We start from the raw sequence: 27776 nt of genomic DNA, 5'->3' as shown, positions 1-27776 counted from the left end.
GGTGGGAGCAACAACCTGGCAAACAAAATTCAGTGTAAGTGTAAGGAGATGCATATTGGAAAATAAAATCCTAACTTTAAATATATGCTAACAGGGTTTAGTGTTGCCATGTTGCCCCCTATGGAGCAGTGGGAGCAAAATGGGGTGGGGGCTGGTGTCATGCAATGCTCTAGGAATTCCCAAATCTCTATGGCAAATAAACCATAGAGATTTTTAGGCATTCCTAGTGCATTGCACAATGACTATTTCCACAGGCTCCCAGTGTCTGCAAGAGTGGCTGACTGAGGGATGGCAAACCTTACAGGCTTTGAACTGGCTAAGACCAAGCTTTAAAGAGGGCTGTAGTAGAAAGCTCAATCAAAATGTTGACCCAGTATAGGCAGCATCAAAAAAGGCAAGTTCTGTGCTGGGAAAGGGATTGAAAATAAAACAGTGACAATTATAATTCTATTTTACAGAGCTATGTTGTTGCCCCATATACTGTTCTGATTGGCCTATCTCAAAAAGGACATTGAGGAACTAGAACTAGTACAGAAGAAGGCAATAAAGATGATTCAGAGGTTGGAGAACCTCTTCTATGAGGAACAATTGAAGAGTCTGGGACTTTTCAGTCTACAAAAAAAGAAGACTAAGAGGGAACATGAAGAACGTTTATAAAAGTATTCCTGAGGTTAGAAAGTAGAGAGCTTTTTCTTCCTATCCCATAATGATACTCGTACAACTTAAAGACATCCAATGAAATTGATTTAGGACAGACAAAAGGAAATATCTCTTTACTCAACAAGAAATTAATTTGTGGAATTAACTATGTAGTGATAGCCATGAGTGTAGATGGATTTAAAAGGCAATTAGATAGACTCATGAGAATCATGGAAGACAGGTTTCTTGGTGGTTCCTACCATCACTGAAGGAACCTACATAATGTAGAGGTAGCATATATCTGAATAGCAGTGCTGGGAAGCAACATCAGGGAAGGCCTTGGCCTCTATGCCCCTTCTGCTGGTCCTCCAGGGCAACTGGTTGGCTGTTCTGAGAAATGGTATACTGGACTAGATGTCCCAATGGTGATACAAGGCTCTTCTTACATTCTTATGAGTGCCAGTTAAATGAGCTTATGAAGCAATGGAATAGTACTATTCCACTTGACTTATAAAAGTAAATTTAATATCTTTATTAATCTAATATGCAATAGGGAGATTGGGCCAAAAATACACAAACTTCAGGGAGAGCTGGCAACATGAACACATCAGTTTCCCTCACTTCCTGCACAGTGGGGATTTGGAAAGTAAGTGACCTGATATGTACACTGGGCTTCCATCTTTAGTTGTGGTTGGGAGACAGCAAGAAGATAAGGCAGGCATGGAAGTTCTGGCGTAATAAGTTCCTGGCAATCGCTATCTAAAAGAGAACCAACAGGTTCTGCATCAGTTGAAATGTCAAGGCAATCATACATAAGACTAGCACCGTGTGAAGGAGGTTGCATTAGTTCAGCCGACATCTAACTGGGTTGGAGTTTACCTTGAATAAGAGATGGGGATTTTGACTTTCTAACTTGAAGAAAGGAAGGAACACTTCAGAAACAAAATTGAAAGAATACGAGAAAACTCAAGAGATTAGCAATTACTACATCAAAAACTATTGGTCCAACAAGCTGATAGCAAACATATCTCACTGATTCTTAAACCTAAATAGTGAGCTTTCAGCATTCTGACCTGGATATTGAGTAAATCAACATATATATTTCCAAACTGCACCACAGGGGATGTGATCAACAGAGCTGCGAAATGAAGCTAGGGAGAGATGATTTCTCTAAAATGTATAATTGTATTATTTATTTATTAATAAAATCAATGCTGCCTTTCTGCCATCATCAGAGTCACCAGGTTGGCTAACAGGCTAAATAAGTACATAATAAAATCACATCTTGTGTTTGTTTGCAAAGTGCTGTCAAGTCACAGCTGACTTCCGGCAACCCCAGCAAGGGGCTTTCAAGGGAAACGAGAAGCAGAGGTGGCTTGCCATTGCCTTCCTCTGCAGAGTCTTCTTTGGAGGTTTCCCTTCCAAGTACTAACTCTGCTTAGCTTCCAAGATCTGATGGAATCATACCATGCCACTTTCCCTCCCAAAACAACATAATAAAATCCATTTATGTCAACAAAAATTATTAAAACAAATACACCCAAAGCTAAAATATACATATTAAGTTGTATGCAAGCTACCTCTTTGAGAGACTCAGAAGCTGGCTGGATTGGGAAAAGCTCGTGGCCGATAAACAGGCTGGGTTCAGAGAAGGGTGCTCTATGATGGGGAATCTTATTATCTTAACACATTTAATAGAAAAATACACATCTAATAGTGTGGACTGGAGTGATATGATCTTTATAATCCAATTCAGTCAACATCTTGGCTGCAACATTCTGAACCACGGATACTTCTGAGCACTTTTCAACAGCAGCCTCATGTAGAGTGAATTGCAGTAATACAATCTAGATGTAACTAGGGCAGGGACCACAGTGGCCAGATTTCTTCTGCCTAGGGAAGGATGAAAAGAAAACCTGAAGAAGTCTCAGGAATGTAGGGAATAAAGTACATCAGGGGATTAAAACTCTCCCAAATAACAATAACTTCTATAGCTTTAAGAAAAAAAAATGTCCACTGAACTCTCAGTGGCTGGTAGGGTTGCAGGGCAAAACAACAATATTCTAGATATTTGGTAAAGCAAAACTGTTGAAGTGGGGAGCAGGAATAGGCTGGGGAGACCAAAACAGCCCTGGAAAAGGAGGAGGACATGCCACAAAAGTGATTACACAGGACTACCCACAAAACTTAGCCTGGCCCAGCAACATTAGCAACTGTGCAATTGGGCCTGGCCATCATGCAGTCCAGCCAGACTTTTCCTGGGGAGAGGTTATCAGGGACCGAGAAAGAGGGAAAGCTAAAGACATGGAGGGGAGTAGATAAAACTATGTTGGCTGGTTGGTGGGAAGAAAAAAAGGAAACAGGCAACGGGAAGAGGCTATGAGGGCTCTCAGGGAAGAGAAGAGGAAGTAGCAAGGATACAGGGGGAAATGAGATACCACTGAAAGTCTTCGAGGGTCTCCCACTTGTTTCACTCTAAACTGGAATAAGAACACAGGAAATGTATCCAGTAAGAATCACTATATCTAATAATGAAGGGCTGTTCGCCATGTGGATAACCAAATCCAACAGGACCACTTGATAGTGCTCCATTGGCAGGGAGGGGCAATTTGCTCTCTCCTTTCCATGTGCCCCAATACAAGACCCCCCCCCACAGGCAAACTACAAAATAGCATTGAAGATTGAGATATAAAAGCCACATTTATGTTTCTGTAGCCTCTAATGACTTAGATTTAGGTGTAAGGTTTTGGAATAGAAATTACTTCAATTGAACTTCATCAGGAGAGTGACATCCTGCATAGGGCTGCATCCCTGCTGATTCTCTAGGACCTCTTGAAAAGGATTGCAATACTACTGAGCATAGTATCTTTCTAGAGCAACTGCTTAGGTTGGTACTGGGGTGCACTGTGCTACTTATGCTTACTTGTCTGTTTCCAGAATGTGGTGCTGATAGTAGGGCTGCTCAGCCCCATGGCATTTATGCCGTGGGACCTTCTTTCCCTCCATTGTGCTTAGAGTCTATATAAGAGAGATTGTCTGGAAATCTGGAGAATATGTGGATAACATCCAGCTCTAATTATGCCTAACATCTGGAACAAGTGGCTCTGTGGAAATTCTGACAAACATTTGGAGAAGATAATGGGATGGATCAGGGTCCACAAAATAAAGCTCAGTGCAATCAATGATAAAGCCATTCGAAGACAAAGGAAACAGCCCATTCTTAGAGTGGCTGCACTCCCACTGAAGGTGCACATACATAGTTTAAAGGTGCTGCTGAATCTTGGCCTGTGGTTGGAGGCTCAGATCTCTTCTGTAACACATACTATCTCATCAGCTTTGGCTGATATGCCAGTGTCCGGCACCTGAGGCAGGGCCAGACTTTGAGTGGCAACCCTGGGGGCTCACAGAGAAAGGAAACAAGGACTTACCAGTGTTCCCTCTAAGCTAGTTAGTGTGAATTAGCTCAACGTTTTTCAGTCTCTGGCTCACACGTTTTTGTCTTGGCTCAGGAAAAAATGGCCCCAGAGTAAATTAGTTTATGCAGTAGCTCACAACTTTAATGCCAGTAGCTCATGAAGTAGAATTTTTGCTCAGAAGACTCCACAGCTTAGCGGGAGTATTGAAGCCTTCAGTGGCCAAGTCACCTGAACCCTGCCCAACCACCAAATGGGAATCCAATAACAGGGGATTCATCTGGGGTTCCCCTCTAAGTCTGGAAGAGAGCAGATTGGAGAGGTTGCAGTGAAAGGGGGAAAGGCCAGGGGATGACCAGCCTGCCACCAAAAAAGCTGAGGGATCGTTGAGCCAGCTGCGTTGCTCCCAGCCTGGCCCGTCCTCAGGCAACAGGGATGCATCTGGGGAAGGGAGATGAAACCACCTGGGAACGGTGTTGGGTATAAAAGGGGAGGGCAGGATATAAATTTGATAAAATAAAAAATTAAAAAGCAATAGGGAAATCCTGATAAGGGAGGGAAAATGCAGAACTCATGATTAGGTGACTCAGGAGAGGACAAGGCAGTTGGAGAGAGCAAAGAGTCCCTTCAAATGTGAGTGTGTGGTGAGAGAGGAGGGTGACAAGTGCCTTAACCACCTCCCTCTTGGATTCTGAGGCCAATGGAACCTGCCTCCACCAGACTATACCCATACCCTGCAGCCCTGTGGACCCCCAGGAGAAGCCTGGAACCTAGTGGGCAGAGAGCCAGCTACAGCCATTCCTAGAAAAGTATGATTTAGCCACAATTATCTATGCTCTGATCACATCTGGTGCCAGTCTAAAGAATTTCTTTTTGCCCAAACTTTTAATTGAGGGCTTCCATCTTTTCAGCTGTTGTTTTTCTGGCCTGCTTTTAGCCTGTGGGGTGTTTCATAAGTACTGTGTTAGGATGCTAAATATTGTTCTCGTGCTTTTTAATGTCCCCAGCAGGCTCTTTGTCTCTCTCTGCTATATTGCCATTTTAATCCTAATCAAATTATGCTTGATGTTTTTATCGTTTTATTGCATTGTTTTTAGTTTGTGAGGTGCCTTGAGCAGGTCTCTTGAGAGGTGGCATGTACATTTTCTAAATAAATAAATACCAGAAACATGGTTCCTTACATTCAGAGAAATTCAGCCACACAGGAAAACTACTCCTTGGCAGGATTTGGTTAGGGGAGCGGCAAACTGGCATTGCCACAGTGGAACTGGGTTCTGCTGGGTACTCTGTGATTGCACTGGTACTTCTGGGTACTCTGTACATTGCACTGGTTCTACTGGGCTTTCAAAAATACCCATCCCTTCAGTTTCTACTGCAGAGATTATCAGGTTTTACTTTAGTCCTTTGGAAACAGTGGAAATGGCACTTTCTTTGCAGGGGGGGGGGGAGTAGTGTGTTTCTTAACTAGGGCTGCCATGTCCCCTTGCCCATCCAGCGGGGGGATTTGGGGAGCATTCTAGGGGTGGGTTGGAATGTTGCATCAGATCGCTATGGTATTTGGGTGAAACTCTGGGTTTTTATCCTCAAAATAGGGTGGCCAGACTGTCCCGGTCACCCGGGAAAGTCCCAGTTCTGGCCCCCAATTCCCGGCTCCCGGGCTGGCTATACCGGGACCATTAGAGGTCCCGGTTTAGCCAGCCAGAGAGCCGGTGGGCCGCGCGCGCGGGCGGGGAAGGCGGCGAGGGAGGGAGCGTCCCTGCGCGTGCGCAGGGCGATTGTGGCAGGCTCTGCGCATGCGCGGGGACGCTCCCTCTCTCACTCGCTGCCTTCCCCACCCGCGCGCGGGGCCCGGTGGCGGAGGCCGGGGAGGCGGCGGAGAGGCCGTCGCTGGAGGACACACTACTCCCCCCCTGCAAAGAAAGTGCCATTTCCACTGTTTCCCGCTGAAGCAGCCTGTCGGTCACTTCCGGGTTCCTGTCCTGCATCTCGACCTGTGTTATTAGTGACAGGCTGCTTCGGCGTGCCGCTGTGCTGGCCCCCTGGGTCCCACAACGATGGGACCGATGCCACAGGGACGGGCTCGAAACACTCTATAACCCCTCAAAAGAACAGCAGTCTAGCTCGCTTCCCCCGAGCCCTGCCGCCATAAGCCTCAAGGGGGCTCATTTTGCGGCATCTCCCGGCGGGAGGGTGGCACCCGCACGGGACACATATCAAATGAAAGAGGGGGCGCAGGGCTATCAGAAACAGCCGGCGGAGGGAGTCGGGAGCCCACCCCACTGGGGGATCCACACCCCGAAAGTGATGAAGGTGGTGCAGATAGAGCCAACAGAGCAAACAGGACAAAATAAATAGGCTGCATTATGCAGCACAATCTCACTGGAATCTCACTGGAATCTGACTGGCTTCTCAGCGTGGAACCCGTTCTCTCTAGTCTTCTCACTTTGAAAAAAGTAAAAAAAGAGTTTTATTTAACTTTATTTCCCCCTTTCCCTCTCTATAAATAATCTTGGTGTTTCCGGCGGTGATATTTGGGGGATTTTGGGGGACGTCACAGGAAGTGCTGTGAAGTCACTTCCTGTTTCCAGCAGTGGCATTTGGGGGAAATGATGTCATTTGGGGGAAATGATGTCATTTGGGGGAAATGATGTCACAGGAAGTGATGTCACTTCCTGCTTCCGACAGGTGGCGCGGGGGAAATGATGTCACAGGAAGTGATGTCACTTCCTGTTTCTGGCGGTGGCATGACATCACCGAAGTGCCGTCACCGGAAGTGACGTCACTTCCTGTTTCCAGCGGCGCGCGCACACGCTCTGCACGCGCACACACACATTCCTTCCCCCCTCAAGGTGTCCCTGGCTGGCCTGCAGAAATTATGGCCACCCTACCTCAAAACCATAGAGTTTGCCAACATACCAGAGCATCCTTACGCAACATCCCCAACACAAGTAATGTCACTTCCAGGTGATGTCATCACATTGGGGATATGACACTGTGACATCCCTGTTTAAGGGAGGGTTTTCCCCCACTGGCCAGTTGGTTCATGGTGGAGAGGAGCCCCAAAACTGGAGGATCCCCCACTGGGACCTGGGGGCTAGCAACCCTATTACATCCAGTTTGCTGAAGCTTGCAATCACTATTTTGTGATGCTTTGGCTAGTGTTAGTAAAAGTAGTACAAAAGCAGACTCTCAAAAATGCCTTCTAGATGTTTAGGATGGTCAGCTCTTTGGTGTAGTGGGTAAGTGCGCGGACTCTTATCTGGGAGAACCAAGTTTGATTCCCCACTCCTCCACTTGCAGCTGCTGGAATGGCCTTGGATCAGCCATAGCTTTCGTAGGAGTTGTCCTTGAATGGGCAGCTGCTGTAAGAGCCCTCTCAGTCCCACCTGCCTCACAGGGTGTCTGTTGTGGGGGGAAGAGGCAAGGAGATTGTGACCGCTCTGAGATTCTGAGATTCAGAGTGCAGAGCAGGATATAAATCCAATATCTTCTTGGCTTCAAAATGGAGAACAGAAGCCCTCCCCAGTGCCTGCTCAGAACATATATATATGTAGTATATATGGTATATATTGCCGTCAAGTAACAACTGACTTATGGTGACCCTGTAGGGTTTTTAAGGTAAGAGATGTTCAGAGGTGGTTTGCCATTGCTTGCCTGCACATCAGCCCTGCTTAGCTTCTGAGATCTGATGAGATCAGGCTATCCTGGGGCTATCCAGGTCAGGGCTAGGCTGAGAGGCATGTGACTAGTCCACGGTCACCCAGCAAGCCTCCACAGCAGAATGGAGATTCAAACCTGAATTTTCCAGATCCTAATTCAACACTTTAAGCACTATACCACACTGACTCTGGTGATGAAATAGTTGGTGCATTTACACTATACTAAATAATGCATTTTACATCCAGATTTTTGCTATTCTTACACAGTAAAAATCCAGATGTAAAACACATTATTTGGTGTAGTGTGAATGCAGGAATTTGAACTGCAGGCAATGGCAAACCACCTCTTCATGTTCCTGCCTTGAAAACCTTACAGTGTCACCATAAGTCATCTGTGACTAGATAGCCAAATAATAATAATAATAATAATAATAAAGAGGAGGGGAGTGTTAAAAAATTATCTACCCGAAGTGCCAAATAGTCTTGGCGTGCCACTGAACAGGATCTTTAAATCCAGAATAAAATTTGTCTACATAGGGAAACTGCTTTATGTGGGGATGAGGTGTGGTGCAGACCCTCTTTATGCCCTCCAACCCCCAGCTCCAAATCATTGTGTGCATAGAGCTGAATTTCAGAGTTTCTGGATATAAAAGACCTTGGTGCACTTTCCTTCTTTAAAGACAAAGACCACGTTGGTGTTTTCTACTTTAGAAACAGCAAGCTGGCTCTGAAGTGCTGGAATTCTGCCCCACGGAAAATCTGCCCCGTGAGCAGTGTTCCCTCTAAGCTGAGTTAGTGTGAGCTAGCTCACAATTTTTTAGCCTCCAGCTGACACATTTTTGTCTCAGCTCAGGAAAAATGGCCGTAGAGCAAACTACTTCATGCAGTAGCTCATAACTTTAATTCCAGTAGTCACAACTTTAATACCAATAGCTCACAAAGTAGAATTTTTGCTCACAAGACTCCACAGTTTAGAGGGAACATTGCCTGGGAGTCTGGGATTGGAGGGCAGGCAAGGATCTTGCTTATTATTAGCGCTAGCCCACACAGTAGTCTTGCTATGGGGTTAAACTAGAGGTTTGAGACTGAGAGACCTTTCTGAAGAAGAAAACAGACATCTGATTGTTTAAATTCAGAAGCAATGGAGTTTAGTCTCCTAGAGTAACTGGCATATAGGGCTGCAGTTGGATACTAGGTAATGGACAAGCTACTTTCCTGCCTCTAACCCCAGGCCCATAGGCATTCAAAGAGCCACAACACTATTTATCCTCTTCATAAACAACAATTTACCACTTTAAAGCACAATACTTGGAAACTGAGGGCACCCACAACAAAATGTTATGGATTGTTTTTAACCTGCTCCTCATCAGATCCTTAATTTACTTCCCAGGCTGTATTTTCCACATAGAGATAAATTTTAAAAGAATATGAGGAGAAAGTTAAAATCTGCACCATGTTGTTTTGGATCTCTGCTTTCAGAGGTCTTGATGTGAATAAGAAGCCATGAAAAAGGAATGGGTGTATCACTCTTGCTATTTTCAGTTCCTGTGTTTGCCTTCTCATCCCGTCTCAGTCTTATTTGTTGCACACAAAACCATTCTGGTTCTGGTTTCTCTCCTTCTCCAGCAGTTTGCATGCTATGATCCCCTCACTGTTCCCCTAGCTTAAATGGATTTAGTTGCACAACCAGCATCAAAAATAATCTCCCGGAAGGATTGCAAATGAAGCTGTCTTGGCCAGGCCCTGGCCAAAGTTTCGATTCCTGTTTTTCTGGAAGCGTGACAGAGTAAGGAAGAATAAAGAGACATATATTGTTTCCAGTTCTGAAAAATGATTCATAGTGACCATTTCTACATCTGGCACTTGTGTCTCATTCCTGGTGCATCGAAGAGCATCAGAGCTGAATCACAGATTCCACAGTAGTTCTTTTGCCTCACCATTTGTCCTATCTTGCTCCGCATATTTTGAGTTCCACATCCCTGTTACTAGCGAGACTTATAGCCACTCCCCCTTCCCATCATTCCCATTTGTCCTTCCCTCTGTATTTAATCTTTTAAAAAACACATGCATGGTTGAATTGCAACACAACCATGAGACAGCAGGACATCATGTTTTTTTTGTTTGTTTCATCCCCTTCCCACCATGCATCTCTTCTCCTTCAAATTCACTTGCTGAATACACTACTGATTCTGATTGGCCTGACACGCTTTGACTATGGTTATTAGTTGGGTTCTGTGATGTGTAGATTCTAGGATCTGCCCTGAGTCTGCACAGTTGCACGGAGAACTGCTGCTTCTCCATGGCTAGCACCATTAGCTTTTTAAGTTCACAACTGCCATGAAATGACAATTGCAAATACTGAGTACATGTTATGCTTTGTTTTTCACATGTGATTACCCCAGAACTTGCCAAACAAGTGCAGTGGGTCATTTCTGAAGTCAAAAGGGCCCGTGGCAGCCCTGAACTGGAAAGCCTTGAGGCAGTGCTGAGTTTTGATGAGGGGACAGCACTTTGCAAGCACTCAGAGGTGCTTGCCTGGTTTGGGGACGGAAAAAAGAGTTGGTTAATGTTGGGAGACATCTGATTCAGATTAAGCTCCTGAGGGAGCTGCCTTAGTGGCTCCTCCTTGTCACACATGCACCTGTCTTGGCCAGGCCCTGGGCACGTCTCTCTTTGGCTGCTTGACAGCAAAACTTCCGAGGTGCCTCTTTCCTCACCCTAGCAGTGAGTGAGGCAGGCAGAAAGGTCCACAGCTCTTCCAACAGAACTTAGTCAAGGGATCCTGGGGGCTGACTGAGTGGTTTGTTTGTTTTTGGTGGGTTGGGTCCCTTTACTGCTGCTCTTCTTGGATTGGAGAGTCCAGCAAGAAGAGGGGAGAGAAGAAATTCAAACTCCGTGTGAATGGAGACTTGTGTGTGTAGTGGGAAGCCAGATGCTTTGGGAGTGCCTGGTGTTAGCTGGGGGGGGGGGGTTGATTTCTCTCCTCCTCTTTCTCTCCTCTCCTCTGCTGCATTTCTATGCTCCCAACAGCTCCCCAGGGAAGAGAAGACAGCCTCCCCCCACTCGCTGCAAAGTGAATCAGCAGCTCCTTTCCTCAGCTGCTGAGAAGAGGAGGAAGGGAAGCACAAGAGGGTCTTCCCCCTTGGGGAAATACCAGAAGATTTGGGGATGGAACCTCAGGAGGGCAAAAACATCCGCATAAAAAAGGAGGAATTCCCATGGTGAGGGGATGAAGTTGATGGCTGGGTGGGAGTGGTGGGCATAGAAAAAAGGAGCAGCTGTGATGCAAATTATGCAAATATGGAGTTTTGGTGCAAATGAAGAATTTCCCACCTAAAAATGGTGAAGTCAGAAGCACGGCAACAAAAACTTCTGACAAAAACAGGATTCAAAAGATGTTGGGGGGGGGGGAAGGAAGGAAGATGCGGGTCAAAGCTATGCCAGTGCCATGCATAAACATGTGGGGAACTAATCACTAGTGGATAAATGCAGAGGCTGATGGCAGTGCAAGCTCTTTTGTGGCATTGGTCAGTGAGAATATGGTTAAACGGTTTTAGCTTCTGAACTATTAAGCATGTGGCAAAATAGTCCAAGTAAGGCATCTGGGGATTTATGATAGGTTCATATATGAACTTGCATATGAACCTATATGAGTCTAGGTGCCAGTTTCAATCAACTCCAACATTCTACCCCATAGAGGCCTCTCTGTAGCAGTCGTGCTCTGTAGGTGTTATTGCTCACTTGAGACATTTCTCCAACAGGGTTTCTAACCTTTGGAAAGGGCTTCTAAGTTCCAGATCAGCTTAGGGTTGCCAAGTCCAATTCAAGAAATATCTGGGGACTTTGGGGGTGGAGCCAGGAGACATTGGGGGCGGAGCCAGGAACAAGGGTGTGACAAGCATAACTGAACTCCAAGGGAGTTCTGGCCATCACATTTAAAGGGACAGCACACCTTTTAAAATGTCTTCCTTCCGTAGGAAATAATGAAGGATAGGGGCACCTTCTTTTGGGGCTCATAGAATTAGACCCGCTGGAACAATCGTTTTGAAACTTGGGGGTTTCTTTGGGGAGAGGCACTAGATACTGTTCTGAAAATTTGGTGCCTTTACCTCAAAATACAGCTCCCATAGAGCCCCTGAAACCTTCAGATCAATTCCCCATTATACCCTATGAGAATTGATCTCCACATAGGGAATAATGAAGTGCTCAGCAGACGTTCCTCCCCCCCCCCCCAATTTCTGGCGACTATGAAACGAGGGATTGGCCTCTCTACTCGTGAGTAGCTGCCAACTTCTTCCAAGTAACACAGACACCCCATCCCAAGAGGAAGCCTTTCCAATCGGAGACTGGAGCCTCCGGAGAGAGAAAGTCACAAGGTCCTCTGGGGGTGGGGCTTCCCCCCTCCGGCCAGCTGACTGGGGGCAGGAAGGAGCCTGGGAAAGCGGAAGAACTCCCGCTGGGACCTGGGGATTGGCAAGCCTAGATCAGCTTCTTCCTGGCATTTTGGAAGGCACAGAAGGCCATTTTGTGTGAGAAACTCTTCTTCTGAAGGCTTTGGTTTTAACTGTCATTATGTAGATTTTTAGGCAATTCCATGCTGTTTTGTTTGACAAAATGTTGTTAAATGATGTGCAAACTTGATTTTTATTTTTGCATATTGCAAGTGTCTTTGAGTTATTTGAAAACATGAGATAAAAATGAACATATTATATGAAGGTTTTTAAAAATATGGGTAAGATTATACTTGTAGTTGTGATGGAGAAGTGCTATCAGCTTGCAGCTGACCTATCATGTAGGGTTTTCACAGTAAGAGGCTTGCCACTGCTACCTCTCTGTCACAACCCTGACTTCCTTGGTAGTTTCCTATTCAAATATTAACATGGACGAACCCTTCTTTAGCTCCTGAGATTTGATGAAATTGGGCCGTCCAGGTCTGAGTGTAGTTATCATAATAGTGTTCAAATGTCCAAAGGGCTGCCATCAGGGCTCTTTTTTGTAGAAAAAGCCCAGCAGGAACTCATTTGCATACTAGGCCATACCCCCAGACATAAAGCCAGTTCTTGTGTGTTCCTGCTCAAAAAAAGTCCTGGCTGCCATATAAAAAACTGTAAACAGATTTACTTACTTGCAATGGGTATTCAAATGGTATTCTCCACAGGCCCATATATGAAAATGTGCCTGCCAAGAACACAGTGAATATCTTCCAAAAAGCACTTTAAGATTAGGAATGTTGTTACCTTCCCTACCTCTCCTGTATGTAATAGAATTCCACACATGAGCTGAAAGCTTCCCTCCTGAGCTAATAACAATTTTTGCATAGTGAGATCCTTTCTGTGCAGGGAGACAATCTCCCACCATGGGGATGAGGGTGGAAGCGACGTGTAGCTGTACAGAACACCCACTCGAAGAGTAACAGTTATAGGTATGCAACTTTCTTCTTCATAACTTCTGTGCAGTCCCACATGTGAGAATAGTGAATTCATTTGCCAGCTGGTATAAGATCACCAGGTGAAGACTGTTGAAAACAGTTCCAAAGGCTCACATCTCTGCATGCACAGCATAGTGCTTAATGATAGCTGAGGGCAAAATCTATGTTGATGTTTTGCAGACATCAGTGATGGGCTGCACTGCATACATGTGGCAGTAGAGCTTGTGAAATGCACAGTGGCCCAAATCATGTTAAAGCATCCTGGATGTATTTCAGCACAAGAAGGCCATTAGGCTCCACATTGCTACCCAATCTGAACTCCTTAAGGTCGAGGAAACTCTAGAATTTCTGAAAAGGCTGGAGGTTTAGAAGCTTTGCTTATCTAAAGTTTGAAAGGCTGAACCTCTAGATGTTGAAGCTGTTTATGCTTGTAGCTGTCAGTACTTCCTGCAGCAGTGAGTTCCATAAGTTAATTACTCTTTGGGTGAAGAAGACCTGGAAACTGAAGAGTTTGAGCTAAAAGTCTTAGTTGTAAGACTGAACAAACTTCTAGGAGTTGTGACAAAACATGAACAAGTTTCAAAGAAGGTTTAGTGGTAGAAGGAGGTTTCCAGGTGAGAGCCAGAGAAGCCAAATACAATTATAGAGGCCTGAATGAATGAGGTGTAAGTTTAGTGAGACAAGGTCTTCCCCTACAGAATCCATGCAGATTCTTCCTCAATAACTTTTGTTCATCAATGTGCTTACTAATTCTATCTTCAATAATGGATTCCACTAACTTACAGGCCTATAATGTCCTGGATTGCCTCTGGAACCTTTTCTAAAGATGCAGGTTACATTAGCTACCTTCCAGTCCTCAAGAATGAAAGCAGATTTTAGTAATAAATTGCATATTTTTGTCAGGAGATCCACAAGCTCACATGCGAGTTCTGGGCCTGATAATCTGTCAGTTTTTAATTCGTCCATCAATCGTAGGACATTCTCTCTCATCACCTCAACCTGACTCAGGTCTTTCAACACCTCTCCTGACGTCAGCAGTTCTGGAGTGGGCAAGCACCTCCCCATCCTCCACAGTGAAGACAGAGGCAAAAAATGCATTCACCTTTTCTGCCATTTCTCTATCATCCTTTAGTAATTATTTTACCCCTTGGTCATCTAAGGACCCCACTGGCTCCCTGGCTGGTTTTCTGCTTGTAATGTATTTGAAGAAAAGTTTATTGTTGGTCTTTATGTTTTTTGCAATATGTCCCTCTTAGTGCATTTTTGCTTGTCTGATAGCCAACTTGCATTTTATTTGCCAAAGCCTGTGCTCCCTTTTATTTATCTCTCTTGGAATAGCTTTCCATTGCTTAAAGGAATCCTTCTGACTGTTTACTGCTTCCATTACTTTGTTCATTAGCCATGCAGGCCTTTTTGTACCTTTCCTATCCTGTGGTATACATTGTATCACAACGGTATTGTACTTATGTAATCCCCTTTTAAAGCTGTTTATTCCTGTGGCCATCACTACATCTTCTGGCAGTGAATACCACATTTCAATCACTCTTTTTGTAAAGTAGCATTTGCTTTTGTCCATCCTGAACCTACTGCCTATCGGCTTCATTGGATGCTTTCAAGTGCTAGTATTTTGGGAAAGGGAAAAAAGTTCTCCTTGTCAACTCTTTCCATTCCATGCATAATTTTATAAACCTCTATCATATCCTTCCTTAATCGCTCTTTTCTAAATGGAAAAGTCCCAGACTCTTCAACCTTTCCTTACATGGAAGGTGCTCCAACCCCCTAATCATCTTGGTTGCCCTCCTCTGTACTTTTTTTCAGCTCTGCAATGCCTTTTTTTGAGATACAGTAACCAGAACTATACACAGTATTTAAAACGAGGCCACACCATAGATCTATACCGGGCCATAACAATATTGGCTGTTTTATTCTCAGTGCCTTTCCTAATATTCCCTAACATAGAGTTTGCCTTTTTTCACCACTGCAGCAAACTGGGTTGACACTTCCATTGAGCTATCAGCTATGGCCCCAAGATCTTTTTCCTTCTCAGTCTCAGCAAGTTCAGAGTCCATTAGCCTATACTTGAAGTTGGGATTTTTTGTCCCCATTGTGCATCAAACAATGGTGATGCCAGCGATGTGTGCTCTCATAGGCAAATGAATTCCTGCTGGGCTTTTTCTACAAAAAAAGCCCTGCATCACCTTACACTTACCAACACTTAAACTTCATTTGCCACATTTTCACCCACTCACTCATTTTGTGGAGGCCCTTTTGTAGCTCCTCACAGCCCCTTGGTTTTTACCATTGTGAATAATTTTGTGTCATCTACAGTCTTGGTCACTACACTACTCAGTCCTAGTTCCAGATCATTTATTAATAAATTATTCATTAATTTATAATATTTATTAATTTATAAATTAAAAAATAGTATTGGCCCCAATACTGATCCTTGTGGGACCCTGATGCTTACTTCCCTTCATTGTGAGAACTGTCCATTGATTCCTACTCTTTGCTTTACGTCATTTAACCAGTTTTTAATCCATAAGAGAATCCATCCTTTTATCCCATGGCTCTTATCCATCCTCTTATCCCATTTACCCAGGAATCTTTGGTGAGGTACCTTGTCAAATGCCTTCTGAAAGTCCAGGTATATAATGTCTACTGGGTCACCATTGTCTACATGCTGGTTTATTTTCTCAAAGAACTCCCAAAGGTTGGTGAGGCAGGACTTCTCTTTGCAGAAGCTATTCTGATTTCCCCGCAGCTGGCTTTGTCCATCTAGGTACCGAATAATCCTATCTGAAGAAGTCTACATGTACACGAAACTTAAACTTTGTTGATCTTAAAGGTGCCACTGGACTCGAACTTTGTTCTGTTGCTTCAGACCAATACAGCTACCCACCCCAATCCTATCTTTTGATTACAGTTTCTACTAATTTGCCTGGAACATATCTTAGGCTGACTGGCCTTTAATTTCCTGGTTCCCCTCCGGAACCCTTTTTTAAAATTGGTGTCACATTTGCTATTCTCCAGTCTTCTGGCACAGTGGTTGAATTTAGCAAGAGGTTACATATACAGTCATCTACACTTTACCCATGAGTTGATAATGACTTGGTGCTTGCACATGGGACTACTTTTACCTGTTTTTTAAAAAACATATACAGGTTAGTAGATTAACTCTCTCACATAAGAACTCTTGGGTGCATGCCATCAGGACCAGGAGACTTACTGGTTTTTCCCCAATATATCTAGATTGTAATCTCTGGTTACCTCAATTTGGCTCAGTTCTTTAGACTTCTTTCCTGAATATAGGGGCTGTGGCACACTTTCCACAGTGAACACAGACACAGAAAAGTCATTGAGCATCTCTGCCATCTCCCCATCTTCCTTTAGCAATCCCTTTATTCCTTTGTCATCTAAAGGCCCCACTGCTTCTTTGGCTGATTTCCTGCTCTGGATATATTTTATAAAATGTTTATTATTTTTCTTTATTCCTTTAGCAACCTGCTCCTCAAAATCTCTTTTTGCATGTCTAATTATTGAATTACATATCTTTGGCCAGAGCCTATGATCCCTGTTCAATTCATTGAGGCTGAGCTTCCATTTTTTAAAAGAAGCCTCTTAACTTTTATAGCTTCCTTGACTTGGGTTGTTAACTATGCAGGCCTTCTTTTCAACTTTGCAGTGCCTTTCCTAACCTGTTGAATACATTCTATTTGGGTTTCAATTAGTGTGGTTTTTAATAGCTTCCAAACTCATTTCTACAACATGACTCAAGCACATGTTTACCAGTCAATATGAAGGTAGTTGAAGTCTCCCAGTGTAATAACATTATCTGCTTTAGTCACCTCCCTTATTTCCTTCTCCATCTCAAGATCAGCCTCAAGGGTTTGGTCACATGGGTGATTACACCCCCATTTTAAAGTAGCCCTTAGGGCTCAGTATTTCCAACCACATGTTTTGTTGAACCATATATATCAGTGGTGGTGAACCTATGGCATGGGTGCCAGAGGCGGCACTCAGAGCCCTCTCTGTGGGCATGCATGCTCCCTCACACCCACACACGAGGCTCTGGAGTCATATCTCATTGGGAGGGAGAGAGAAAGGTGGAAAGAAAGCAACTTGAACTTTAAATGCATTTTCCAAGCCACTGGCTGGCTTGGCTTGAAGAAGTGGTTTAAAGAGACAATGCCTTCTCTGGTGGGGGCTTCAAAAGCCACACAATGTGTGTGAAAGAGCCACATGTGGCTCCTGAGCCACAGTCTGGCCACCCCTGCACTAGAGAGATGGGTATAAGGCAGCTTCATGTTTCATGTGGTCAAGACCTGGTTGCGTTTCATATTTCAAAACTGTTGTGACACTGTCCAAGCTGAAGGGAAGAAGAGAGCATGGGTGTATGGGGACTTGGGGGGGGGGGAGAGGAGAGAACAGAACCTTGAATCAAGCGCTTTTTTAAAGGGATGTGGGTTTATTACAGGAAATGTTGGATCCCACTAATCTGGCAGAAACAGCAGCCGGGATTGCCTCTGGTTTAGGAGTGGAAAGGGAGGAACTGCAGGCTTCCTTGCTTTCAAATACGATGCTTCTCATAGCAGTATCTGAGCAGAGCTCTTTCAAGCTACAGGGACCATAAGGCAAATTGTTGGTAAGCTGTTTTTGAACTGTTGCACTGCTGTTCTAGTTTCTCAGAGCATCCCTGCCTGACAAGTGTTTGTCCAACTGCTGCTTAAAGACTGCCAGTGAGGGGGTAGATTGCACTGTTGAACAACTCTTACTGTTAAAAAGTTTTTCCTATGCCAGTCCTCTCCTCTGCTGTCAACAGGAACATCTCCCTGCCCTCCTCTAAGTGGCAGCCCTTGTAATACTTCAAAAGAGCAATCATGTCTCCCCCCCTCAACCACCTCTTCTCCAGACTGAATATTCCCAAATCCCTTAGCCTTTCCTCATTGGGCTTGCTCTCCATGGTTACTCGGAAGTAATCTACAGTGAGCACTGTGGCACCTACTCTCTACATATGTACAGGATTGCAGTTTTAGTTTAAAGAAAGAAGAAGATATTGGATTTATATCCCGCCCTTCACTCTAAATCTCAGGGTCTCAGAGCAGCTCACAATCTCCTTTATCTTCCTCCCCCACAACAGACACCCTGTGAGGTAGGTGGGGCTGAGAGAAGCTCTCCCAGAAGCTGCCCTCTCAAGGACAGCTCTGTGAGAGCTATGGCTGACCAAAGGCCATTCCAGCAGCTGAAAGTGGAGGAGTGGAGAATTCAACCCGATTCTCCCAGATAAGAGTCCACGCACTTAACCTCTATACCAAACTGGTCCTCCTTTCTCACATCAGACTTTCTAGTTAATACAATTCAGACTATCCCTGAAGTTTCCAAGGGTAGCTGTGCTAGTCCATAGTAGAATAACTAGATTCGAGCCCAGGAGCATCTTAGAGACCAACAAGATTTGGGGGAGGGGGCACAAGCTTTCCAGCATTAGAGCTCCCACAATTAAATAAAAGGAGCTTTGACTCTCAAAAATCCTGTTCTCTAAGGTGCTGCTGGACTCAGATTTAGCCATATAAATCAGTGGACTAAACACACTATATTTTAAGGTATTCTTTTCTCCTAATGGCAAACTAGAATGATGTTTATAATGTATGTTACATGTTCAAAAGTAAATTAGGTGGACAGGAACACCTCTGGGAAAGGCATGTTCTCAGTTCTAACCCAGGCATGTTCTCAGTTCTAACCCAGACCTGCAAGCAACAGAGCAGTGAACAGCCTCCATTTATTGCTTTATGACACTCTCACCATCATTCTCCCATTCTGACATGTTACTATTTTGTTGGTTTCCTAAGTAAATGCTATCCAGACCAAATGTTCTTTCAGTTTGTTAATTTCACTATCGGTTGTTTTTTTCTAAACTAAAACCTCAATATTCAAGTTAAATTGCCATGTTGGCACTTTGCAATAAATAAGTGGGTTTTGGGTTGCAGTTTGGGCACTCGGTCTCTAAAAGGTTCGTCATCACTGATATATATCATATATAATTTTTTTTTAAAAAAACCTTCTCTGATATGGTAAGATGCTGTGGATGAAATTCAAAAGTTTTAAAAGTAAGTTTCTGTCAATGTACTCAGTGGCCCTTGCCCGTTTGCAACAATCAAGCAAGACTAGATTAATGAAGTCCAACTTGGGAATTTTCTTGCCACTTACTGAAGTTCTTTTAAGAAGCAAGAAGGGTTAAGGGGGAATTGAAAGGACATTGGAAAGATACTGAAGAAAAAGCCAAGTAACCACACAACTTTCCAGTGACAGAGCAGGCCTGTGGCCAGGATTTTAAACATTGGGGGGCATTTAAATTTCTTGGGGGGACATGCCAGGTGAGCTGGGGGGGTGACTTAGCCACACTGTTTAATAACTGTGGGGCATGTTCTTTGACTGGCAAGTACCCTCACCTCTGACCAGGCCTGGGAGCCCTGGGTAGCAGCAGCAGCAGCAGATTTGCACAGAAGGAGAGGGGGTCATAAACTAAGCCTTCAGCGTCAACGCCGTGTGTCCACCTCCTTCCTTGAGTATGTGGAGGGGAAGGTGTAACTGCCTCAATTGCTTCCCCCTGCCCAGCCAACAGCCTCATACCCTCTGCCACACAACAGGGGCCCTTGTGAAGTGAGTCGTTATTGCCACTGGCCATCACCTTCCTCTGATTTGCTTGCAACATCCCAGACTCTGCAAGGGACGGAGGGAAGGACCCTCACTGCAAAGTAGCCAGTACCCTGGCAGGTGGAGGGCCTGGATGGGAGCCCCACTCAGCAGCAGGTCACTGTGTGCCTGTCTGCAGGAAGCACCCAGTGAGTCATAGTGTTCCCTGCCTGCAGGTCACACTGCCACCCCTGCCAGTGAGCATTGTGCCCACAGGCAAACCACACTGATGATAACATTCATTCAAGCAGCTGCTGGGCTGGGGACAGGTGCAGACTCAGCAGCAGCCCCCCCCCCCCCCCCCCTCCAGCCGTCCTGCTGAGCAGCAGGAGGAAAGAGCGGCAGGGCTGGCTGGCTGGGTCTTCCTTTTCTTGCAGCTGTCTTTAAAGTTGACTGTGAAAGCATGAAGACCTGCTGTGACTGCCTCTCACCCTCCCTTTCTGCTCTTGGGGACCCTGAGTCAGGGGCCCCATCAGGAAGTTGGGTGTGGGGGTCCCACAGCCCCTCTGTAGCTAGAGGCCTGTGAAAGAGGCTCCTTCATGCTAGTGCTCTTTGGGCAGTCAGCAATGAACACAACAGAAAGCAGTTCCTCAACCCCATACAATTCTGGCCTTTTAGAGCTTTCTAAGGGTACCACTTGTGATTGTAGGACTTCAAAATATCCACAAAAAGAACAACTGTTCTGTCCATAATAGAGATAACTACGCTATTCACACCAGATCAAAAATCCCTGTCAGTGATTGTAATTATGCTTTTGTTCAGAACTTACTACATTGTATTATGACATACAAAATCATGTTAGAGTTATATCTAGTGGAACTCTTTTCTTGAACATCTAATGGATAGTTTCATTCTACTGATTATCTTACCACGTTCAAAACTGAAAAAAGATCTAATGAGTCAGGCGAAAATGGTGTTGTTACCATGCATTCTTCTAATGCTTCTCTCACTGAGTGCAGGCCCCATAAAATAAATCTTCAGGTAATTTTTAAGATTTAAGTTTAAATCCCCTATTTGTGGGAACTGGCTTATTCTTGATGCACAGGGAAAAGAGAGGAACCAGTCCTTGCTCCCAAATTCAGCTAACAGAATTCCATCCCTGCCACTTCCTGTGTTACACTCAACTCAGGCCAGGTAATCTTATTACTTACATTGCCTTTGGAGATGTAATTTGAATCCCTCATGATGTCTCTGGCTAGGCCAAAGTCACAGATCTTTACCAACTTCCCGTCACAGATCAGCACATTTCTTGCAGCCAGGTCCCGATGCACGCACTGTAAGACAGAGAAGAGACATGCTGTATGACACTGTGTGTGTGTATAATTGTTTATTACTCATACAACTGACAACAGAACAGCAGCCAACTTCCCTAAACCAAAGCAGCACCAAGGGGAATTTGTGTGAAAATGTAATGAGAGCATCGAGGGTGTGTATAGAGAACAGCTTTACAGCTATGTAGAAATGCTATTAGAAAGCCACTACTGCAGTGCTCTTGTCAGCTGCCTAGGGAATACATATTCATTTCCCCTTTATTCTACAATACCAAGGTTTTTGTTGCACATCAAGCTCCAGCCTGCAAAATCTTTGATGAGGCCCTAGGAACTGACACAGTCTAGTGATCAGAGTATTGGATGAAGACGTGAGACAACCAGGTTCAAATCCCTGCTCTGCTCAGGAAGCTTGCTGGGTGACCTGAGGCCTGTCACACTCACTCAGCCTAACCCACTTCACACAGGGTTGTTACTGTGAGGACAAAAAGGAGGAGGAGAGAACAAATGTAATAGCTGCTTTGTGTCCACTCTAAGGCACAAAGCAAGATATAAACAAATAGATAAAATAAGTACTGCTGAAGAAAACATGCACATTTGTCAGTGTAACTGTACCAGATATTTATCGTTCAAAAATAGTTTTAGAATTGTTTTCAAATGATGTTTAAAAATAACTAATATTTCAAAGGGATCAGGGAGCATAAGACCTTGTTTTCAATACCTCATTTCTCTGCTAGGGATGCCAGTCCCCAAATGGGGGCAGGGGATCCCTCAATTTTGTGGGCTCCAGTCAGGTGGCCAGCAGGGGGAGGCCGTGCCCCCAAGAGTGGGCACTGGGTGTTCACCCCTCTCCCTTCCCTCCTGTGAGGAAAGAAAAAAGAGCAGGTGCTGCGCTCACCTGCCCTGCAAGTGTTGAACTACAGGGCAGGGGCGTGCGCCATCTGCTCTTTCCAAGTTTGCCTTTGGTACGGCAGGTGTCCTTTTGGAGGCCACTCTTCTCAAGCAGGGGCCACAGTCTCCTGCTCTGCAAGAGGCAAGTCCATCTCTTGCAGAGCAGGCATGCCTTAGCAGAACATGTAAGAGAAGTGGCTGTATAACTTTGTCCTCCTAGGACATTGTCACATCTTCAGTAGTAAACAATGTCCCCAAAGTATTAACCAGCTACAGTTTGCTTTCTGTGTATAGAAAGGCACCTGGAGTGCAAAATAAATCTGTATTTTGGGGTAAAAATATCTCATGAGTTCATTAAGAAAACACTGATCAAATGAAATACTTTAAGTGCTCTGAAGAATTTCAGCCCTTTATGACCCTTCCTGATAACCCAGAGAATATTTACCTCATCACTGAGAGATATTTGTGAGATCGTAAAATATCCTCATACAAAAATGATAAATTATTGATTTCAGATGTTTTCCTTTAAAATTAATGAAAATCTATGTTAATTATCCAAGATTATTGGTTCCAAACATTTATTTTCTTTCTTTCTTTCTTTCTTTCTTTCTTTCTTTCTTTCTTTCTTTCTTTCTTTCTTTCTTTCTTTCTTTCTTTCTTTCTTTCTTTCTTTCTTTCTTTCTTTCTTTCTTTCTTTCTTTCTTTCTTTCTTTCTTGTATAGCTTTGTAAAGGGATTATACTGGCATGAGTTATTTAATATGTTTAAGAGTAGGGGTGGATCTATGCAAAAGAAAACCTTCTGCCTCATGTCAAAGTATACTTTCAAGCCCTGGATTTTTAAGTACTGTGGAACACAATGATATCTACCACAACAAAACATTTTTGTTCTTGAGGGAATATTGCTGCTCTTACATACTTTAGAGTAGAAATATACCCATGTGCAATATGTATAAGGTTTGTTACAGAGTTGTTAAAGGATTTATTATTGCTTATTTCATTTATACCTCATACTCCATTTATACCCTTTTTTATGCCTTTCTCCCCAATGGGATCCACAACAGCTTACATCATTCTCATCTCCATTTTACTCTCACAAATCTCTCCCCTCATACTTGTACCATAGGGATGAGGGCAAGAGATCCCCAACCCCAGCTTCTGTTGCCTGTTGCTGCTCCAGAGGCCAGCAGGAGAAAAATTAAGTAAAAACAAACAAAAAATGCCTTTGGCATGATAGTGTCATTATGACATTTCAGGGAAAATGTTGCCATGCGTCTCTAGGAATCATTTCCAGTGATTTTTTGAAGAGCCTGGCATCACTGTTGGTTTCCCCGGAAGTGACGTAGTGCTGTTGCACCCACAGCAGCCCCCCAGACACCCACCAGTTATCAAGTGACTACAGACCAAAACATCTGTATCATGTGGTATATTCTCTGTAAAATAGCCATAGTCGTTAGCAAGTTCCTATTGTATAGTAACCATAAGTGGTAAGTTTGTCTGCATGAGTTTCCACCACTTTTACTATGCTTCCTTTTCCCACATTCATTAGCAAAAATATTTCTGAGAAAAAATATATTGACAAATATTTTCTGTGTCTGTCATGCACTGTTGTCACTTCGAATTTATGGTGATCCTAGGAATTAATGCCCTCCAGAATGTCCTATCATTAACAATTCTGCTCAGGTCTTAAGATCGTGGAATCTTTTATTGACCGTGGAATCTATCTACCTCATGATGGGTCTTCCTCTTTTCCTTATCAATTATGAAGGAGAAGGAGGACAATATCACTGAAATGCCCCAGGGTGAATGACTTTATCTAACCACCCTTTTGAAAACCAGCTGAAATAGTTTATGGTAGCAGACACTACCATGTAATTCAGTTTTAACTACAATTTACTGTGCAGCCCTAAACAGAGATACATCTTTTCAAGAGAACTTAGGAGGATATAACCCATTTAGGATCACTCTTCTAGAATGTCTCAGAGAAGCCCAGTATCTCCTGACAACACATTTCATATTCATTTGCTTTGGATATAGAAGAAAAAGATATTGGATTTATATCCCGCCCTCCACTCCAAAGAGTCTCAGAGCAGCTCACAATCGCCTTTACCTTCCTCCCCCACAACAGACACCCTGTGAGGTGGGTGGGGCTGGAGAGGGCTCTCACAGCAGCTGCCCTTTCAAGGACAACCTCTGCCAGAGCTATGGCTGACCCAAGGCCATGCTAGCAGGTGCAAGAGGAGGAGTGGGGAATCAAACCCGGTTCTCCCAGATAAGAGTCCGCACACTTAACCACTACACCAAACTGGCTCTCCAGGCGATATCTCCAGGGGATATAGAATTCAGCATTAAGAAAGAAAGAAAAACAAGGGAAATTTAAATACTTTGACGATAGTCCTGAAACTGATGGACAATGCCTGCTGAAAATCCAGCAGCCACAGAGGGAGCAGAGAAATATTTGTCATGGCCAGGAATGGGGCTTCAGTGATGCATAGGTTTGTGTCTTCTTGCCCTAATGACTACACAACCAAAAGTAAATTATGGGAACAAAATGCAAATATGTTGATTGGAATAATAAATACTAGCCCCAAGGATCTAGCTTATCTTGACATAGATTTTGTATTATTCAAAAGCACCCAGTATACAGAGTTGTACATGATGAATGCTTTCTGCAACAGAACAGGGATACTCCCTCACCCTTCCACTTCCTGGAACAGTGCTAAGTGGCTGCATTTTTACAGCATGCCAATATTACTGTCTGATTAAAGCTTATAGATGTTTGCAGCTTCCTGACATTAGCTATGAGGGAAACTGAAACTTCTTGAAAGAGGGACTGAACATTGCATGATTGAAATCCAGTCTGTCATAAACAACAGGAGAACTTATTATAATGCAATGATATACAGTCCAGATTTACTGAATGCTTTGGTGCTGGCCTGCTCACTGGGGTGGCTATATAAATATTGCTTAATTTGTTCTGAGGAAAAGGGATGTAGTCATGTCTAAAGGAGGGCAATAACTTGAGTGAGTAATAACACATAAATCAAAAGTCCACCTATGCTTAATTAATTTGCTGCCTCCTGTTTCCATGTCTGTCTTGCCATACAAACACACACATAAATAAACAATTTCTACTTCTTTGAAGCCAATAATCCTTATATTTTATACAGTTCTGGACACACACATACTCACATTTTTGGATGCTAAAAACTCCATTCCATTAGCCACTTGGAAGCTAAATCCAATAAGGTCTGTGTAGCTGAGGAGGGGAGACTCATTTATTAAAGTCACCTTTTCAGGAGCTGGAACAAAGTCACAAATAATGCTTATTAGTTGAATTCTGAATATGTTTCGTAGACATAAAACTTGTGTGAGCCTTCTCTCTAATCCTACAGGCTCTGCTAGAATGCTAAATCTAAGGAGAACACTAAATCAAAAGAGGAAGATCATTAGAAGCAACATCAGAAGATAATATAAAAAGTTTTTCTTTTTTGTGCAATGAAACCATTAACAATGGGTTATGACCAGACACTGATACCTACTGTTTCCTTGAGGTTTTCCTTACCTGATGGAGAATAACTGTCCAGCTCATAGGTAGCACCATAATTGGAGGAATCTATGTCCACATACTTGATTTCACCCTTCATGTTTGACATAGGCATGTAATCCAGTGACTCATCCTTACTCATATCCATGTAGCCCCCATCACTTTCTACAGAAAAGGAAGTATGGCTGCAAAGAGGGGGAAAGAGGATTCAGACCATGCATTTGTCTCCTTTATACAGAGCTATGACAAACAGCTTTACGTAAATGTAAGGTTTACAGTGTCTTGGTTTACAATGCCCAAAGGCAAACATAATTAGACACAAACAAAAAGTACTGTGCAAGTGAATTTACTGATGTATGGTTTCAAATCTATAGCTGTACAGCTACATGTAAGCATCTACTTGAATCAGAGCTGTATGTGCTGATCCCAGTATAAGTGTGGAAATAGAATATCTGCAAATATCAGTGGTCAGTTTTGTATCAAAATGGCCAGATAGCAGAGGTGCATAAATGAGTGTCTAATTTATTCGAAATGCTTATTTTCAGCAATCTATATGTAGGCAATAGCCTGTGCATGCACTCATAGGTGCTTAAACATAAACATTTCAGTTATATCCTTCAAGATTGACTTCCAGTGGCATTTTTAAGACCAACAAGGTTTTATTCTGGAAAGTGTGAATGCACACAAGAGCTTATACCCAGAATAAAATTTTGTTGGTCATAAAGGTGCCAGTGGACTCAATCTTTGTTCTGCTTAGAAACATAATGACTTTAACAGTGTTTCCCTTTTATCTTTGAAGACCATACAAAATATATTGTGCACTGTACAGTTAGACCTTTTGCCAACTTGTTTTGTTTAAGACCAAATTGTTATTCTTTGGAAATTCAGACAGCAGAATAGTGGCATTTTCAAGATCCAAAAACTGAGCATGCAAGATAATTTATATATTCTGAGGCTCACATAACAAAATGGAAGCAAGCATATAGTTATTAAATGTCTCCATATTGCCTACTAAACTTGCCCAATTAATGTTTCATTTTTTTCCTGTAGATATTGGTCTGTGTGGCTTTTGGGATACTTACAGCCAATTTTTTCTCGTTCAGATTAATCTGAAATATGGTTGGGAGATGGAATCATAAACTACATGGTTTTTTTTTAAAGACTTATGTTACTATCTTGTACAGTAGCTCTTTTAAGAACACAAGAGATTTACATTATGGTACAGATCAAAGTCCTCTGTGAAATATTGATTTAAATGATTGAGGGGGGGGGGGGCTTTTGCCAAAAAGTTGCTTAGTAGAATATCTTAATGCCTTTGCTTTCCCCTGAAAATTAGAGGACTAGTTAGAAGGAAGCTCAAGAAAGTCCTGTCCCCACATAATTCTTTTAAGATATTTAAAACTACTTTGAAGCCCAGAGAGAACACACTTGCCAAATTAGGAGGGATACTGCAGAGTCTAAAAGGAGGTCTGTATGGTTAACAACCCAACTCAAGGAAGCTATAAAAAGTAAAGAGGCTTTTTAAAAAAGTGGATGGTCTGCCTTGGTGAAATGCACAGAAGAGAGCACAGGCGCTGGCAAAAAAAAAAAAAAAGTATGTTAGTAATTTTGTAAGAAAAAAGAGAATTTGAGGACCAGACTGCTAAAACCATCAATACAAACAATAAATATTCCTTTAAATATATCTGGCACAGGAAACTGGCCAGAGAGGCCACTGGGGCTTTAGATGACCAAGGAATAAACTGATTACTAAAAGATGGGGAGATGGTAGTGAAACTAAATGAATTGTTTGAATCTGTGTTCACTGTGGAAAATGTGGAACATGTACCCAAGCCACAGCAAATATTTTCAGGAAGGAAGTCTGAAGAACTGAATAAAATTGAGATGACAAGAGACAAAGTCTCCTGTTCCCCTGTTGTGAGGTTCTAGACTTCTTTGGGAAACAGGTCTATCTGTTTCTGTCCTACTCACGGTAAATAAGGGAACCTTCACATGCGGAGGCACTCTGAATCCCAGAGCCAGAAGGCAAGCTCAGGTGAAGGCCTCTGTCTCTATGCCTTGTTGATAGCCCAAGTAATTGCTTGGCCACTGTGTGAGGCAGGATGCTGGACTAGATGGACCACTGTGTTCTTATGTACTTAAGTGGAATACATTTACATTAAATGAGAAATAGTCTCTTTAAAAGACTGTAGTGACGCAGACATCTGTTGCAATGCAGCACAGATGTTCATTTTAATACTAACTCT

At 43.4% G+C, this 27776-nt stretch overlaps 1 protein-coding gene across 1 annotated transcript in view; it reads right to left on the bottom strand.

Annotated features, from left to right (window-relative positions):
* Positions 1–27776, bottom strand: part of PDGFRB (platelet derived growth factor receptor beta) — a 130492-nt gene that overhangs the window by 8381 nt on the left and 94335 nt on the right. The window contains exons 16-18 of the mRNA XM_060240320.1: positions 25549–25715; positions 25176–25285; positions 20978–21100 (exon numbers count right to left, since the gene is read on the bottom strand). Coding sequence (XP_060096303.1) covers positions 20978–21100; positions 25176–25285; positions 25549–25715 — 400 coding nt within the window. The remainder of the gene's footprint in view (positions 1–20977; positions 21101–25175; positions 25286–25548; positions 25716–27776) is intronic.

Source organism: Heteronotia binoei, chromosome 5, assembly GCF_032191835.1.
Source record: "Heteronotia binoei isolate CCM8104 ecotype False Entrance Well chromosome 5, APGP_CSIRO_Hbin_v1, whole genome shotgun sequence".
Taxonomy (NCBI): domain Eukaryota; kingdom Metazoa; phylum Chordata; class Lepidosauria; order Squamata; family Gekkonidae; genus Heteronotia; species Heteronotia binoei.
The sequence above is the reverse complement of the archived record's forward strand: the minus strand, read 5'-3'. Positions and strand labels throughout refer to the sequence as shown.